Source organism: Trichosurus vulpecula, chromosome 1 (assembly GCF_011100635.1).
Source record: "Trichosurus vulpecula isolate mTriVul1 chromosome 1, mTriVul1.pri, whole genome shotgun sequence".
Taxonomy (NCBI): domain Eukaryota; kingdom Metazoa; phylum Chordata; class Mammalia; order Diprotodontia; family Phalangeridae; genus Trichosurus; species Trichosurus vulpecula.
The window spans coordinates 46087154-46105864 of NC_050573.1; the positions used below are offsets into that span (position 1 = coordinate 46087154).

The 18711-nt window shown below is 41.9% G+C and overlaps 1 protein-coding gene across 1 annotated transcript in view; it reads left to right on the forward strand.

The window, feature by feature from the left end:
- The window catches only part of ADGRD1 (adhesion G protein-coupled receptor D1), a 477959-nt gene extending 463393 nt beyond the window's left edge, over nt 1–14566 (forward strand). Inside the window, exons 22-25 of the mRNA XM_036742325.1 lie at nt 504–630; nt 4771–4812; nt 10460–10552; nt 12886–14566. Of these exons, the coding sequence (XP_036598220.1) occupies nt 504–630; nt 4771–4812; nt 10460–10552; nt 12886–12981 (358 nt within the window). The 3' untranslated portion in view covers nt 12982–14566. The remainder of the gene's footprint in view (nt 1–503; nt 631–4770; nt 4813–10459; nt 10553–12885) is intronic.
- The last annotated feature ends 4145 nt before the right edge of the window (nt 14567–18711 follow it).

Here is an 18711-nt window from a genome sequence, read left to right on the forward strand (position 1 = left end):
TCCTTCCTTCCTTCCTTCCTTTCCTCCTTCCTTCCTTCCTTCCTTCTTTCCTTCCTTTCCTCCTTCCTTCCTTCCTTCCTTCCTTCCTTCCTTCCTTCCTTCCTTCCTTCCTTCTTTCCTTCCTTTCCTCCTTCCTTCCTTCCTTCCTTCCTTCCTTCCTTCCTTCCTTCCTATTGCTTGATACTTTTTTGTTGCTTTACATTATACTCAGTTCCCAACCCCAACCCCTTTCATTTAAAGAAAAAGTTAAGTAAAACAACCCATCATAGTCAATAGACATCTGACAGTGTATGTATCACTCTATACCCATAGTCCCTCACCTCTCTATCAAGAGGAGAGAAGTGTATTTCTCTGGAACCTGGGCTCTTTCTATAATTCTGTGATATTAAGCAATAATGTTTCCATTGATGGCTAACCCTGACTGCATGAAAGCCTCCCTGCCTGCCTGCCTTCTCGCCTGCCAGCTCCATTATGATGTACCCATAGCCCATTTCATCTTTCAGGCTGACGGCCAAAGCAGTAGCAGTCCTCCTGCCCATCCTGGGGAGTTCCTGGATTTTTGGTGTGCTTGCTGTGAATAACCATGCCATCGTGTTCCAGTATATGTTTGCAGTGTTTAACTCTTTACAAGTAAGTGAATACGTGGGGTTCAGCCGGCAGCCAGGCTTCTGGCTGTCTCAGGAGACATGGTCTGGAGAGTGATTCTGTCTTCATTTGAGTTAATCTGACCTTTTGTTCCTCTTTATACATCCCAGGGGGCTGTCAGCTATGTAAGATTCCCCTTTTGGTTTTACACTCTGCCCCTTCAAGGTAGGAGGGCAGAACAATTACCAAATAACTTAGCATTTCCCTAGAGAGATGGCCAGCGAAACAGACATATTGCACACTGCCTCAAATCCAGAGCTTTGGGGACTGGGTCGGACCACTTTAGGGTCTGATTTTATCTAGTGAAAAATGAAATGTAGAGAGTAGAGAAATAACATGCTTAACCCACAGCCACAGTTATTATAGGCATACCGCACCAGCACGGAGTGGGGGGAATAATTCTGGCTCCCCCTGAAAATGATGAGGGGAAGCCTTCCAGCTCCACCTTCAGATATTACTGAACTATAAATTCCCCTTCACTTCCCCACCCATGGACTGATCCTGGGTACCCGGTCACCCACGGCCCCTTGAAAAATCAATTGAAAGCCCATTCCCATCCTTTTTCTTTTTGCATGCTCTCCATCTCATAACTCAGAATGTCCTGAATGGGGGTTTCAGAACTCTATTTTGTGCTGTTAGAAGCAAATAATGAAAGAGTCCCTTGGGACCCTGTCCCTATGCAAATTAAATGCATAGACAAAATAATAAATAGCCTAAGAGGTCATGGTTAAAATGGTGGTTGTTATTCTCTTTGAGTGGCTATACAATACACTTACTACGTGCATATTCATGTATGTATATGTACGCACAGACACATACCTACCTTCTTTTGTATATTTCTTCAGTTCTCCAATGGACCAAAGATAGCAATAACGTAGACTCTCCCTGTGAAGCTAAAGATTCCAACCTTCCAATGCCTGTCCATCCTGTAGGAATCTCATCTGTGGCTTCCTTTAAGTACAGCACAAGGGTCCAGCAAATATCCTTGGGGAGGGGGGTGGGGCTTGCCTTCTCCTGACATTCCAATGTTCCCAGTGAAGGACACAAGCTGCCCAGCAGTTGTCCTTGGTTCTCATTACATGGCTGGCTGGCCCCACTTTTCTTGGATATAACATGTAATTTTGTTGTTGTTTAGTCAATTAGTTGTGTCCTATGATATATAACATGTAATATATACAATATATAACATGTAATTTTGTTGTTGTTGTTTAGTCAATTAGTTGTGTCCATGACTCTTTGGGGTTTTCTTGGCAAAGATGATGGAGTTTGTCCTTCTCTAGCTCATTTTACAGATGAGGAAACTGAGGCAAGCAGAATTAAGTGACTTGCCCAGGATCACACAGCTGAGGCCAGATTTGAACTCAAGTAATCCTGACTCTATCCCGTTGTGTGTAATATATGTGGCAATTGTGCCACACTCCTTACTTTTCAAAGCACTTTTATATCTATGATTATGTCAAGCATTTTCTTTGTAGCCCTAGAACTGAGTTCAATGCGATGTGCGCAGTAGGTGCACAGCTACATTGAGTAGGTGCTCAATAAAGGTTTTTGATTGGGTTGTTAATTGATTATGAACTTACCAGAGTTTCACAGCTGCTCACTATCATCCTTATTTCAGCTATGAGAAAATAAACTCAGTGCCACAAAATAAGTTAGTGGATCAAGGACTAGAATGCAGATCTCATTAGTCCTAAGTCATTGGGTTTTCCACTGTGCCAACCTGCTTGCCTACATGTACAATTGGGCTGTGTAGCGATCTCTGGAGGTTCATAATTGTAATGCAGTGACCTCTCTGCTGAATGACCCCCGTGAGTGAAGGGAGAAGGAAGGAAAGCTTATCCAGCAGCTATCTCTTGCTCTCAATGCCATGCTCCAAGGGCTCTTAATGCTAAGGAGATATATGGGATTTGCAGTCAAAGGACCTGGATTCAAATCCCACTTCTACCACTTAGAACCTACGTGACTTTGGATAAGTTATTATTATATCTTGGAACTTCAGCTGCCTTATCTGTGTAGCCTATATAAGATCTGGGGGGTCCTTATCCCTTGTCTTCATAGGCAGATGGGTGGCATAGTGGATACAGTGCTAGATTTGAGAGTTAGGAAGAGCTGAGTTCAAATCTTGCCTGAAACTCTACTAGCTCTGTGACCCTGGCGAGTCACTTCACCTGTTTGCCTCCATTTCCTCATTTGTAAAATGGGGATGATAATAGTAGCACCTACCTCTCAGGTCAAATGAAATAATGTAAGAAAAGTACTTTGACCCTATATAATTGTGATGATGATGTCAATTCCCTTCCTCGCTGGTGGATCTCCAGGAAACAGGCAGGGTACTCCCGAACAGTTATGGGATTCTTATTTACTATGACAAACTTAAGTCCCTATTCCAGTATGTTCTCCTCCAGAGCACTTGCCAGTATTGATATCTCCTCCATATCATCGATATCATTAACTAGCACCATAGTACGTTTAGAGTTTAGACAATTAAGATCGATTACTTTTTACAAAAGGGGTATTTGTTGAGAAGATATAGCTAGAACAGAAGTACAAAAATTTGCCCCCATCCCCTGGGGGCACATTCTCCCTTATACCACCTCTGTCTCTGGGGAGTAGGGGAGTCATGTTCATTTGGCTCTTCTAAACACTCGCTCCTCACCCCCAAGTTGGCTTTCCAATGTAGAGTGGTAGAAGGATAGAGCTGCTGTCCTGCTTGAGGACCTTGGCTTCTTGGATACAGGGTCAATCTACTGCTGGACCGGTCCTGATCACTCATTTGGGTTGTGCTAGGGGGGCAGCTAGGTGGTTCAGTGGATAGATCACTGGGCCTGGAGTCAGAAAGACCTAAGTTCAAATCTGGCCTTGGACACTTACTAGCTGTGTGACCTTGGGCAAGTCACTAAACCTTGCTTGCCTCAGTTTTCTCATCTGTACAATGAGCTGGAGAAGGAAATGGCAAACTGCTCCAGTACCCTTGCCAAGAAAACCCCAAATGGTCTCATGAGGAGTCAAACACAATTGGAATGAATGGATGACAACAAAAGTGGACCAGGTTGGCTTGTCTACAAATCCCAGCAAACACTATAGTTTATGAATCTCTGGTGGCTCACTACACCTCCCAAGGACTCAGCTTCATCTATTACATTTCCAGTATTCTTTCACCTATGACGGGATCCAGAAGGGACAGCAACAACAACAGGGTCATGTGCTTATAAGCTTCATGTCAGAGGAAATAGGCATCTGGAAGGGGGATTTTGCTATGTCAGATACTACTATTTCCTTCAGCAGTAGCAGAATCTTGAGCTTTTGACCTTATGCCAGGTTTGAGTAAGAGAGGGTCTGTGGCTCCTCCCCAATCAGAGAGGCCCAGAGCACCTTGTTCATCACCAGAGAAGGAAAAAAGGATTGCACCTATTTGCCTTCCCCCGTCCCTTCAGTCAGTCAACAAGTGTTTATTAAGCACCTGCTATGTACCAGACACTGTGCCAAGCATTGAAGGCACAAAGAAAGGCCAGACAGGTGTTTCCAATCTAATGAGAGTCTTTTTTTGCATGCAATGGTCATAGAGTAAGTAGAGGGGAAGTGGTCATCTAATACTTGCCTATACTCTGAATTGGATAGCAGAACCCCTTCACTCCAAGTCATCAGGAACTTCCAGACAAAAGCTCACCAATGTACATGCTCCAGGATTGAATCCTTACTGGCCAGTGCCCTGTGGCATCTGCAGAATAAGGGGGTTGGACCAGATGTCCTCATAGGTCCCTTCCAGCTTGAAATCTACGATCCTATGCTGCACTCCAGGGCTGGAAATCCAAGATCAAACAGCCTGCTGCCCATTGAAAAACAATATTGGTCGCTGGATCAAAGATGTTGATTTGGAAATGACCTCAGAGGGCATTTAGTTCACTTGACAGATGAGGAGTCTGAGGACCAGAGAATGAAATGATCTGCCCAGTCTCCCACAGGCAATAAGCTGGTGCTCAAGCTCATGTCCTCTGACTCCAAATCTTCCTGACTTTTCTCCTGGACCATCAATTGGAGAGGGTTCTATATTTTTAGAGACTCATTTTGCTGAAATATGTAAATGGCTGCTAACTTTGTATTCTCCTCTTCCTTTTTCCCCACCAGGGATTTTTCATCTTCCTTTTTCACTGTCTCCTGAATTCTGAGGTGAGTGTGAGCTTGCCATGGGCAGTAATAAGCTGGTTTTTATTTCAGTGCACAACTTGGAGAAGCTAAAACGATGCCCTACTTGGAGTTGGCCATACCTTTTTTGTCCCTAGACTTCTGAATCCTCTTTGGTGACTGAGAAGAGCTGGGCTGGTGAGGATTTTTGTCCCTGTTGCTTAGCAATGCTTTCCTGGGCTGTTTACCTGATTGCTGAACCAAGACCAGGACAAAGAAGAGGAGGGGAAGGAAATAATCTGGGCTGAAAATGCCCACAGTGGATTCTGCCCATTGCTACGCATGCAGCTCAATGCCACAGACACTTATTAGGCACCCACTGCATACAGTGTTGTTTTGGGTCTGATACAGAGCTGAAATAACACATTGTTCCTTTGCTCAAGTAGCCTAGTCTAGTAGAAATCAATGAGGATACCTAGAACTGATAATATTACATGATAGGTACCTTGGAGAGGGGCAAGCCTTTACTCTTTGTGATACCTATGGAAGGTCATCATTGACCAGGGGAAGAGGGAAGGCTTCCTGGAGGAGGTGGCATTTGAATTTTATTTTAGTGTCTTTAGGAATTCAACCCATGAAGTGGGGAATGAAGGACTGATTAAGCAGAAGGAACTGTGGGAGAAAATGCATGGAGGAATGATCAGTTATAGACGGTTGTAAGGGCCTTTCTTAAGGATTATCTTAGTTAACCCTACTCCCCCCACCTCATTTTAGAGATGAGAATGCTGAAGCCAGAGAGGTTAAGTCATTTGCTCAATATTACACAGGTAATAAATAGGAGAACGGAGATTCAACTTAATAAATGTTGAGTGAATGACTGAGAGAGCTGCCTAGAGCACCAAGGAGTGAAGGGATAAATCTGGCACGTAGTGGGTGCTTAACAAATGTTTATTGATTGATTGGAGTGACTTGCCCAAAGTCACACAGATAGTGTCAGATGGGGTGGTTTATAAATGATGTTTGATTCTTTGATGTCCCTGTTGTACAAATGAAGGATCTTAGACTTGACAGGTTAAGTGACTTACCCAGGGACATTCAACTTCTATGTATATCGGAGGTAGCATTTGATTCTCTAGGTTTTCTACTCTATCCATTTTACCATGATTTGTATAATTAATAATAATAATAGTAATATTAATAACAATGGTAATAATCAGCAGTGTTTATATAACACTTTCAGGTCTGCAAAGCTTTTTACAAATAGTCTCTCATTTGATTCTCCCCACAATCTTGGGAGGTAGGCACTGTCATTATCCTCATTCTACAGAGGAGGAAGTAGGGACAAATAAAAGTTAAGTGATTTGCCCAGGGTCAAACAGCTGATAAGAGTCTGAGGTTGGATTTGAACTCGTCTTATTCACTCCAAGCCCTACAGTCTATCCACTGCTCCACCTTGCTGGTGTCATAACCATCTACATAGCTCTTCTCGTGCCCCCTCTCTCTGCTTCCCCTTCAGATGGTTACTAAGCCCCTTGAAGTGTGTTGTTTTTCCTGAACACTGAACACAGAGCCTGACACATGGCAGGTGGCTAAGAAATGTGTGTTCAATCCAATCGGCTTAAATCAAATTAGCTCGCCTGACTTCGGGCAGAAAGCTCTCCAGGTTCAGGATGAATCTCTAAGAGAGCCCCCTCCCACTTCACCAAGGGCCCACCTGTTGATCTGCTGTGGAATGACAACTCCTAACTCCTGGTTTTCCAAATAAACTTGTAATGGCATCACATGGGCAGGTTAATGACATGTCCCCAAATGGAGAACATTACAAGAGATTTTATTGTTCTTTGAAGAACTGGTTACCCAGGGCCCTTGGGCAACATTAACAGCACCTGAATATTTCAGCTACTTATATAAACTTGAAGAGAAGAATTATCTTTGATAAAAAATCTTTAAGAGGATTCCTCATATGACTATCTCTGTGTGGTCTTTCATTACGTTCTTTTTTCTTCTTCTTAAAACGAATAAAGAAAAATATCGGCCACTTTGCCCAGCGAATAAAGAGGCCCTTGGTCCCCCAGGGTGGAGTTTTTTGGGATGGCGTTTCACTTGCGGCTAGAGGGGAAATGTTTTATGGAGGATTTTCTGTTGTTGTTGCTGTTAATTGTACTGTCCACTGCTAACATGACCTTTCATAAATAGACCCTGCAATGAAAGAGACCTTAATGGTCATCTGACCAAATGAACTGAATATATGAGGCAGCTGTGTGGCATTGGATAGAGAGCACTGAACTCTGAGTTGGGAATATCTCAGTTCAGATCCCACCTCAAACACTTACTGGTGGCATGACCCTGGCCATTAGCATCTTTATACAGATGATTCTCAGATCCAGTTGTTCAGCCTTAACCTGTCTCTGACCATCCATCTCACACCCACAACTGCCTATTAGATGTATTTAATTGGACATCTAAAATATTATTCCTTTCTTAAACTAGCCTTAAATTTGATGTGTCCAGAACTAAACTCGTTTTCATCCCCCCACTCCCCCCAAAAAACCATACTACACCCTGTCCTTTTTCCTAACTTGCCTCTTATTGTCAAGGGTACCCCATCACACCAGCTGGCCTCATGTCATCTTCAACTCCTCACTCTCTCTCACACCCCCTCCATCAGTCATCAATTCTGTTTCTATATTTATTGCATCTCACTCCCTTATCTCCTCTGACAATGCCACTACTCTAGTGAAGGCCCTTATCACCTCATATATGAACTATTACAATAGCTGCTGGTGGGTTTCCCTGCCTCAAATCTCTCCCCACTCCAATCCATCCTCCACTCACCTGTCAAATTGATCTTCCTGAAATGCAAGTCAGAGCATATTACATTGTCCCCTTCCCCCCATTCAACAAACTCCAGTGGCTCTCTGTTACCTTCAGCTTCAAATCGAATTATTTCTGTTTGACTTTTAAAGCTCTTCATATCCTAGCCTCCCCCTGGGTTGCCAGGCTTCTTACACCTTACTCACCTCTACAGCCTTTGTAATCCATTGACATGGGCCTTCTTACTGGTCTTCCCATGAGACACTGCCTCTCACAACTCTAAGGAATTTTTTTTGGCTGTCCTCCATGCTCAGATCTTTCTCCCTCCTCATCTCTCCCTTCTGGCTTCTATGGCTTCCTTCACATCTCATCTACTATCCCACCTTGTGCAAGAACCCTTTCCCAATCCCCATTCATCTTAGTGCCTTCCCTCTGAGATTATCTCCAATTTATCTTGTGTATATCTTGTCTGCACATCACAGTTTGTATATTGTCTCCCCAGTTAGACTGTGAGCTCCTTGAGAGCAGGAACTGTTTTTTGGGGATAGTACTTTGCAGAGGTATTGTGAGGACCTGATGAAATAACCCATGTAAAACATTTTGAAAACCCTTAAACTACTATAGAAATGTTGGCTATTGATCTGCCCAAGGCCCCATAGGAAGCAAATGGAAGAGCTAGGATTTGAACTTCCAAGATCAAGAACTGTGTCTAGATATTACCACAGATAGTTCCTTGCTGTGTGACCCTGGGCACATCATTGAATCTCTCTCAGCCTCAGTTTCCTCATCTGTAAAATGAGGGAATTGGACTAGATGACCTCTAAGGTCTCTCCTGGTTCTAGAGCTTTGATTATATCATCCTGTTTGCCCACTTCTGGATGATTTTTCCCTCCTAAAATATAGCTCACAGAAATGAGCACTATATGTTGAAGGGTGACAAAACAGCCAACTGATCTCAAAGTGTGGCACAGAGTTTTAGATCATCCTGTTTTCTGGTCCTGTTTTCTGTAGGGACAGGTAACGGGCAAAGGAGAATTCAAGACAGAAAGAAGTCTTAAGAGAAAATGTGCATGGGTAGAAAAAGCCACAAGGAAGGCTATACCAGAAGGTATAGCTAGAGAGACAAAGTGGTAGAAATCAAAGAACATTGGCCTTGGAGTTAGAATCCTGGGATCAAATTCTCCTTCTAGCTCTTACTAGTTAGCATCAAAGGGCAAGTTATTTAATTTCTCTGAGCTGTTTTCTCATCCATAAAATGGGATAATAATAGCTGCAGTGCTTGTATCTATCACGGGATTATTGTGAGGTTCATTTGAGAGATAGAAGTAATATGCAAGACATAGCCAAGGTATAGTGGAAGCAAGCAAACTGGATTGTGTTCAGTTTGTGACTTTGAGACAGTCCTTTCATTTCTCTGGGCTTCCCATTCTTCTTCTATTTTATAAAACTTGAAATGGAATGTAAACATCACGATTATCATGATTATCATGATCTGGGTGATGAGCAATGCATACCCATTTGAGAGGACAAGTTAACATCAGAATGGGACACAGACTTTCCAGAAGGAAGCTCAGTAGCCAGTGTAGAAGCTGAGTCCCGTAAGAGGCAGTCCAGCTGTGACACTCCTTACCCCAGCTTCACTCCATATTTGGGGGTCATTTAGTCTTGGCTGTTGACTTTTCTGCATGCTCTGACGCTTAACAAATTTTGCCTTATATTATGTTTTTCCTATGTTATGTGCATATATATACATATGCATATATACATAGATATATGCATGTGTATATATGCATATATGTATGTTTGTATATGTATACATGTGTATATATATGCATATATATGTGTGTGTATATATATATATATATAATCTCCACTACCATATTGTAAGGTCCTTGAAGCCACAAACTATATTATATTTACCTTTGTACCCCTTATAACACCCAGAACAGTGGCAGATACTCAGTAAATATTTTCTCAAAGTATTGAATTAATAAAATGTGTGAATGAGGAAAAATGTATAATGGATAAATAAAGGGTGGAGTAAATGATTGGATTGAATTATTAAATAGATAAATGAATGAATGATTGAATGAGTTAAATGGTGAATGGATGAATTAACGAAGTTAATAGATGAAGGGACTGTGTGCATTGGTGGACTGAATGAATAAATGAACATATAAGTGGAAGACAGCTTGGAAATACAGTGGATGGAGTCTTGGACTCGGAGTGTCAGGAAGACCTACATTCAAATCTAGCATCAGACTTTTGCTAACTGTATGACTCTAGGCAAATTACTTAACCTCTGTCTTCCTCAGTTTCCTCATCTGTAATATAGGATATTAAAAACACCTTCATCTCAGGATTGTTGTAAGGATGAAGTAAGGTAATATTTGTAGAGTTGTTAACACAGTACCTGATACATAGTAGGTACTTAATAGATTATTGTTTAAACAAAAGCGAGTGAGTGGGTAATTGGATAAATGAATAGATGGATGGATGAAGTTAATGAATGGAGCATATAAGTAAATGGATAAATGAATGAATGAATAAAGATGGAAGAATAAAATAGACTGAAATGATTCACAAATTGATGGAATGAAAAGTGAATTAATAAATGAATTAATAGATAACATTGAATGAATGAATGAAGTTGTAAATGGATGAGTGGAAGAATACTTAATTTATTATTTGAAGATGTCTACAATGCTTCAAACATCAAATGGGAATATGTTACTTGTTATTTCCAAATATTGAATACTACCTAACATTTGATTTTCTGTGACCCCGAGTGTCAGGGATTCATTGGACTACTTAGCATCCCATCTGAGTTTGGCTCTGAAATTACATCTAATTAACTCACATCCTCTCCTCTTCACAGGTGAGAGCTGCCTTTAAGCATAAAACCAAGGTCTGGTCCCTCACCAGCAGCTCCATTCGCAACATCAACGTGAAGCCCTTCAACTCCGACATTGTGAGTCCCACATGGTACTTGGGGTGTAATCAGCCCCTTGCCAGCCAGTGCTGGCTTGAAAGCCCAAAGCAATTTCCTAACAAGTCAATACTCCCCACCCCAGACATCCTATCACAAGATGAGGCAAAGATTCATAGATGTGGGAGCTTTCTTTGGTCTAGGTAGTTAAGGCTTCTTAGAGAATAGAAGGAGCAGTATTTCTCAAATTGGGACTGAGCTGTGACTCTTGACCCAAGCTTTAGGGTGGATCTGTGACCTGAAGGTGAATGCCGAGCTGATACTCATTAACATTACCCTTCACTTTTGATAGCACTTGAAGGTTTACAAGGGGCAGCTAGGAGAAGCCATAGTGGATAGAGTGTTGGTCCTGAAGTCAGGAAGACCGGAGTTTTAAATCTGACCTCAGACTCTTAGTAGCTATAAGTCATTTAACCTATTTGCCTCAGTTTCCTCTGTAAAATGAGCTAGAGAAAGAAATGGCAAACCACTCCACTATTTTTGCCAAGAAAGCCCCAAAAGGGGTCATGAAGATTCAGACACAACTGAAATGACTGAACATACAACAACAAGGTTTATAAAGAAAAATGGTTTTCATTCATGATCTCCTTTGGCCCTCACTTTAATCCTGTGAGGTAGGTGCTTTTACTATGTCCGTTTTCTAGCTAAGGAAACTGAGAGTCAGAAAGGATAAGTGATTTGCCAAGGAGGAAGAGGGAATAAACATTTCTATAACACTTACTATGTCAGAGGCACAGTGTTAAGCACTTTTACAAAGATCTCATCTGATCCTCACAACAACCCTGGGCCTGGGTACTCCCCTGCCAAGAAAAAATGCATCAATGAAAGTTGGGTCCCATGGCTACCTTGATATGGCTTTCTTGTTATCAAGACCATGTCCATCGAATCCAAATTGACATCATTTATTAAATACCTTGTCAGATGAAAATTTAATTTTCTGCCTCATGCCTTGGAGGATCAGAGATCAGTGATACCTATACAGAATCACTGAATCTTAGTGTTGGGCAGGCCCAATTCTCTAATGCAGGAATTCCCTCCATAACTGTCACCCTCCATGTCATAGAAAGAACGCTTGAAATTACAAGACTCAGAAGACCTGGGTTTGAGTGCTAACTCCCCACTGTGCATTTCCTCTGTCTGGGCCTCAGTTTCCTTACTTGTAATATAGGAGGAAGAACTAGGTATGGTCTAAGGTTTATTCCAGTTCTAACATTTTGTGGCTGTTATTCTTGGATCCCCAGCCCTCTACACAAATACCTACAGAGACAAGGAGCTCACCATCCCCCAATCCGGCCCATTCCAGTATTGGACAGCTCTGACTGTTAAGAAACTCTTCCTTATATTGAACCAATTAAAAAAATTAGTGACTTAGAGAAAATTAGAAATGACATACTTATCAAATTAGCTAACATGTTATATGATGTCAGGATCTGAAGATATTTCATTTAGAATAGTGGAATGACTCTAATAAGATAAGACTTAATAAAGATAAATTTAAAACTTTCTGTTAAGAAGTACAATGCAGGAGGTTTGGCTAAATAGTTTTCAAGAGAATGATCTGGGGGTTTTAGAGGACCACAAATTCAATAGGAGTCATACAACAAACCAAAAACTAATGCAATCCCAGACAGCATTAGGAGAGGCATAGTGTCTGGGACTATGGGAGGGTACCCTGGATGGACTTCATCTGGAATATTGTATTCTTAATAAATCCAATCAACGTATGTCCACTTGAGGGCTACCAGGATAAGAGAGGACTTGAGAACATGTTACATAAGCATCTTTTGGAGACACTGGGCATGAGAATGGCCTAGAGAAGACAGTAGGGCACATTATGGCCACCTTCAGATTAAAGGCCAGTCATGTAAGAGGGGTTAATTTTGTTCTGCTTGACCCAAGAGGGCAGACCCAGGAGCAAAAGGGGAAGATGCTTGATGTGAGGAAGAAAAAACAAATAAAAACTTCCCAACAGTTAGAATTAAAGAAAAGTGGAATGTGCTGTTTCAGAAGGCAAAGGGTTCTCCTTCACTAGAGTCATTCAAGGAGAAGCTGGATGACCACTAATTGGGCATGTTGCAAAGGAGATAGGTTTTCATTCGGTTAGAGTTTGGATTAAATGGTCTCTGAATTGCCTACCAACTGAAATTCTGTGAAATCCTCCTTCCTGTAATTTCTCCCTGTGGCTCCTGGCTCTGTTCTTTAGTGTCAAGAGAAAAATTCCTGACCCTCTTCTCCATGATGGCCCTTCAACTACTTGACAAAAATGTTACACCCATGTCTTCTCTCCTCACTGTTTCTACCCCTTTGGTTTGCAGATGAATGGAACCCGTCCGGGAACAACTCCCACTAAACTCAACACTTGGGACAAGAGCAGCAATTCAGCCAACCGGATCGACTTGTCAGCAGTGTGACCCAGGGTCAGCTTCCCTTCACCCTGAAAAGCCTGCCATGTCTTTGGGGCTCAGCCCCCAACAGAGCCCCATCCAAATATTCTCATAGATATTGTTAGTAGGATCCCTTCTCCTCATCACTGTCTGGGAAATGGAAACTGGCTGCCTTGCTTGTTGGGTAACTGGCCATCTTCTTATGTTCACTCTCTTGTGTTTAATGGAGCTTACCCCTTGGCCATCAGCAGAGTAACTCTTGCCCTGGTGTACACTGGATAGCTTGCTTAGTGATGAGAAGATAGAAGGAAAGAAAAAAAGAACACAACGCGCCCCCCACAATGCTGCTGTCTGAAGCCAGAGCTGAATGGCTACCATGAACGCAGGCCTCCCGAAGGCCATGCTTCAGCTTCAGAAAGAAAAGAATGAAGAGAAAACACTTCCTGTTGAGCATCTGAAGTCAAAGTCTTCTTGCTTCTTTCTGCATTCTCAGTTTGCACCTGAGGAGTTCAATCATCCCAGGGATGAATGCAAAGAAGACCAAAGGAAAGGAAATCCATCTGAATGCCCCCAGGACTCTGTGCTGAGAAGAGAGAGAGAGAGAGAGAGAGAGAGAGAGAGAGAGAGGGAGGGAGAGAGAGGGAGAGAGAGAGAGCTCTGTTCAGCCTTTCATACTGTATTGAAGACTCAAGCACAAGGAAACTAAGACTGTTGTGTTATCAAGAAATGCTGGAGTTCACACAAATGCATGGAGTAGCTGCCCATCCTTTGGCAGATGATAAATGTATAGGAGCTATGATCTATGTAGGATTTCATATGTACATGCACAATGTCTACACACTCACACCCAATGGCATTTATGCAAACGTACTCATATTATCCTCAGATCCATGCAAAATTAAAGCTTGCTTCAGAATTCAGAGGGATGTTACCAGCTTTGACAACACCCCCTACATTTTCCCGATTGCCTTTCCTTCTTAGGACTATCTGTTGACCCCAAGGTCTGCCTAGAGGTTCTGCCTCATCAGAACTTTCCAGTTGTAGCTACCTTTATCCAAGAGAATAGGGGCTCCTTGAGGGCAGGAATTGCTTCATTTTAGTTTTTGTTATCTATTCCTCAGTGCCTAATATAGTGCCTTGCTCAAAGTAGGGGCTGAATTAATGTCTGTTCATTTGAATTACCCCATGGATCTCAGGGCTTATGAGTGCCAGGTGTTGTCAGGATAATGGCACCCACTTCTAAAATAACTCAGCAGCAAATAACAGGGGAGATAAAATCACAGCAAAACCCCTGGGTGGTCTCCATAGCTTGTATTCATGGATGCCTTGGGAGTCTTTTGAAATTCATGTCAATCTCCACCTGTGTTCTAAAGGGAAAGTGCTTGTGAGGCCAAAGAGACAGAATGGCTTTTATTTTAGCATTTTCCAGTGGCTTCTGCTGCCAGCTATGCCCCTGCCATGAGGTTTTCCTAAACTTTTCTAACATTGCTATTTCTAAAGCGTACTTCCCACCAACCACCACCAGGGGTGTCTCTCACTCATTTTTAAGAACTTTTGGGTGGGGATATAGTAAATCATTATCATGAGCAGAGCTTTCTAAGTTACCATTCAGTGTCACAGATGGATATATATATATAGATATATATATAGATATATATATATATCTATATACATAGATATATATATATAGATATATATATATAGATATATAGATATAGATATATATATCAATCAAAGTTGGAGTCAGCAGAGCTCTGGGTTCAAATCCTGCTTCTCACACGTACTAGTTGTATGTCCATGGCAAGGCAGTTTCTAGACCTTTTGTTTCCCAATTCAGATATGAGGATAGAATGGAAATAGTAGCTGAGTTCAGCACATGGTAGAAAGTCTTCTGGGCTCAAAGTAAGGGAGACCTGGGTTTGAATCCCACCTCTGAATCTTACTATTTGTGTGATTCTGGACAAGTCACATGACCCACAGCAGCCTCAGTTTTCCCATCTATAAAATGGGAATAGCCATACCAGCAGTGTTTGCCTATGAGGATCGAGTGAGCTAAGGGATGTAGAGTGCCTTGCAAACCTGCTAACCTTAAGGGGCTATTTGAATGTCAGCTACCATCATGATCAGTGTCAATGTCTCCCCATCAGTAAGTAGTGAATCTATGATAGGTCAAGTCTTTGATACTGTTCTACCTTTCCATTTGGCCAATAGGACCAGAGAGGGTGGGGGTGGGAGGGGCAGGGCAGTGGAGTATGTGATGTGAACATGGCTGCATCTTCTGCTGTGAATGCGAATTTTAGCAAATGGCAATAGTTGTTACAGTGACGTCTGTGGGATAGGCCCTTAGGGAAAACAAGGGCTTTATCAAAGAAGTGTGATCCATTGGGAAGTGTACAAACCAACTACCGGAGAATCATACTGTGATGACGGAGCTCCAGATGTTCATGAAACGGATGGGCAAGATATTTAAACCTATTTTTGATACTAGAAGATGATTTTTTTTTCAAACTGTGACCGTGGATGGATAGAGATTAGAACCCATTCCTTTTTCCTCTCTTTCTGTATGACAAGACAAGTGAAGCTAGGGGTAAAATGAATGAGTCCAGTTCAGTAAGTTATTAACAGTTGTAAACTGTGTTTTTGCTTTTGAACGCTTAACTCTTTCTTGTTGGTTGTACTGCATAGAATATAGAACAGACCTTTCAGCAACATAGCGACAACCTGTTCAATAAACCTGGAGGATGTGCCATTCTGTTGGTGCAGTTGACTCCCCCCACTGATGCAAATCACAACCCCATTGTAACTTATTTTTGAGTGTTACTATGATTTAAAAAAAAATTATCACCTTGAGGGTCAAACACACCACTGCTTCAATGAATCTCTGTTCTCATCCATATGGACCTTCATCCTTTCAATTAGGAGAATTGGAACCCATCCATGCTTGGCCTCCCTGTACATCTCTTCTCCACGATCTCCAAAAAATCAGCTAACTGTGGGGAGGGTGTGCATTCATAGGCTAAGGGCCTTCTTCCCCTTGCCAATGGAGTGGCCAGGTTTTTCAGCAGTCACTCTCCACTCTTAAACAACCACACAATCACAACCAAGGAAATGCAGTTAGACAGATGTTAGCCTATCATTAAGGGTCAAATCTTATTCTGTCCAGGGATGGTTGATGTTTGTCTCAATGCAGCCCCCTAATGCATACTCAATAAATGATGAAGATATGATTTAGTATACTTGTCAACGTGACAGATAAATTAAAAGGAGGGACAAGGTATTCCCTGTGTATGCTGAGACTTTGTTTCCATATCTTCTCAAGGCCTTTTCCAGTCTTTACTTTCCCTCACTCTATTATTCAATGAAATAGATTTTTCTACAATCTGTCCTATGTTTTTGTTCCCTATAGCTTGAGATTGGAATGGCTTATGAAGATATAGTGTATCCTCATTATGTGTGTGAGTGAACCTAGAAGTTAGAACACTGTATTATGACTTTGGAAGTTGGAGTTTTTGCTTCTTTAGTTTCTGATTAACCAAAAGATAGTAAGGATGTGATCTTGCTTCAGCTTAATTCTGTTTCTTTGGTCTAAGACTTATCTCCTGTTTTCACAGTCTGGCTGATTCACCCAGAGAGAAACAATCAGTTCAGATTTTCTAAACCTTTCTGTCTTAAGAAATAAAAATAGTGCAATGTATTTATGGGCTTGTATATTTCGGCTTCTGCTATATTTCATCAGTGAAACATAGTTTGGCCAAAGATGAAATTGTAATCGAAGGAATTGTGACTTTGTAATAGATTACATCGCATAAGTGGTAATAAATGCCAGTAAGGAATAAAATTATGCTTTTCCCAAATAAAAATAAGTCTTCATTTCCTGTTAGTAATTTGTAATCTTTTTTTTCCCTAGTCAAACTTGAGAACTATAAATCTCCTTAGAAATCATAAGACTAGCAACTGAATGACTGAACGAAAGCACTGATTAGGCAACTACATTGTGAGAGGTAGGCAGCTAGGTGGCTCAGTGGATAGAGCATTGGGTCTGGGGTCAGGAAGACCTAAGTTCAAATCCAACCTCAGACACTAACTGTGTGATCTTGGGCAAATCACTTAACCTTTTTGGTCTCAGTTTCCTCATCTGTAAAATGAGCTGGAGAAGGAAATGGCAAACCATTCCAGTATCTTTGCCAAGAGAGCCCCATGGACAGTACTGTCCCTATGGTTCAGGGTCCAGCTGAATGACTGAATTGAATGAATTGAATGAATGAACAAAAATGTGTGAAGTACTATTCTATGCTCCAGGGATACAAATACAAGAGACAGCACCTGCCTTCAAGGATCTGACTTTGAAATAGGAGGAAGACAACAACCACAGAGAGGGAAAATAGTGTAGCAACGATGGCATGAGAGTTGCAGTCAGCAAGAACTAGGTTCAAATCCTATGTCAGCTATTTAATAGTTGTGAGACCCGGGGAAAGCCATTATCTTCTGTAGCTGCTTCCTCATCTGTAAAATGATGGGGTTGGATTTAATAGCCTCTAATGTCCCTTCCAGCCCTAAATCAATTATACTATAACTGGAAGTGTTAAGCCACTCTGAGTCACAGGACAGTCCATTGTCACCTTCCAAAGGGAGTATAGATTTGATTACTGTTTCTAGATAAAGAGGCGGAAAACAGGTGGGGGGGGTGATGCAGAGGTTATATATGGTGGCAGATGGCAAGAGGTCTGGGGTAGGAAAGGGAGTAAACTTTTATATGGTACTTACATGTGCCAGACACTCTGCCACACACTTTGCAAATATTGTGTCCTTTGATCCTCACAACAACCCTGTGAGGTAGGTGCTATTATAGGTCCCATTTTACAGATGGGAAACCGAGGCAGACAGAGGTGAAGCGACTTACCGAGGGTTGTAGAGCTCATAAGTTTTTGAGACTTGGGTTTGACTCAGATCTTCTTGGCTCCAGGCCCAATGCTCTGTGGGCTGCACCACCAGCTGCCTCTAAATAGGGTGGCTGGGAAGTGTGATCTGGGTCTAGCTACATGTGGGCTCGGTAATAGAAAGTCATGTCTATGTCATGATCTTTAAGACTATTTTTATTAAGGGATGACTGATGGAAGAATTAGGCTTGTTCTGCTCAACCTCTGAGGCCCTTTGAGAAGTAGAGAGGGAATTTGCAAAGAGGCAGATTTAGGCTTCACAGCATTCAAAAAGTTCCTATCCATTAACACTATCAAGAGCATGACACAATGGAAAGAGCACTGGTTTTGGAAATAGTGGATCTGGGTTTGAATCCTGTCATTGTCACTTGCTACTCGTGTGGCCTATGGTGCAGTGGGCCTCAGTTTCCTTATCTGTAAAATGAGGGGGTTTTGATTAGATGACCTCAAAGGTCCTTTCTAGCTCTAAGGCTATGATCATAAATAGTCATGCATATTATGACTATGTGAAGTGGAATGGGCGGGTTTCCTCTTCCCGAAAGTCTTCAAACCAAAGCTGGTTGACCTCTTGCTGATTATACCGCAGAAGGGATTCTTCAGACATTGGTTAGACTAGATGACCTCTGAAGTCCCTTTCAACCGTAAGATTCTGTGATACTAATGTTGATGTCCCCAAGATTGTCAGGACATACAGCCAAATGCAGTGACCGAGCACTCAGCACTGTTGACTGCCCCCCTTTTCTGGATCCCTTCTCTTCCTTAGGTATCTGGGACATTGCTTTTTCATGTCTAAGCAGACATTGGGTATATTTAATGTGTT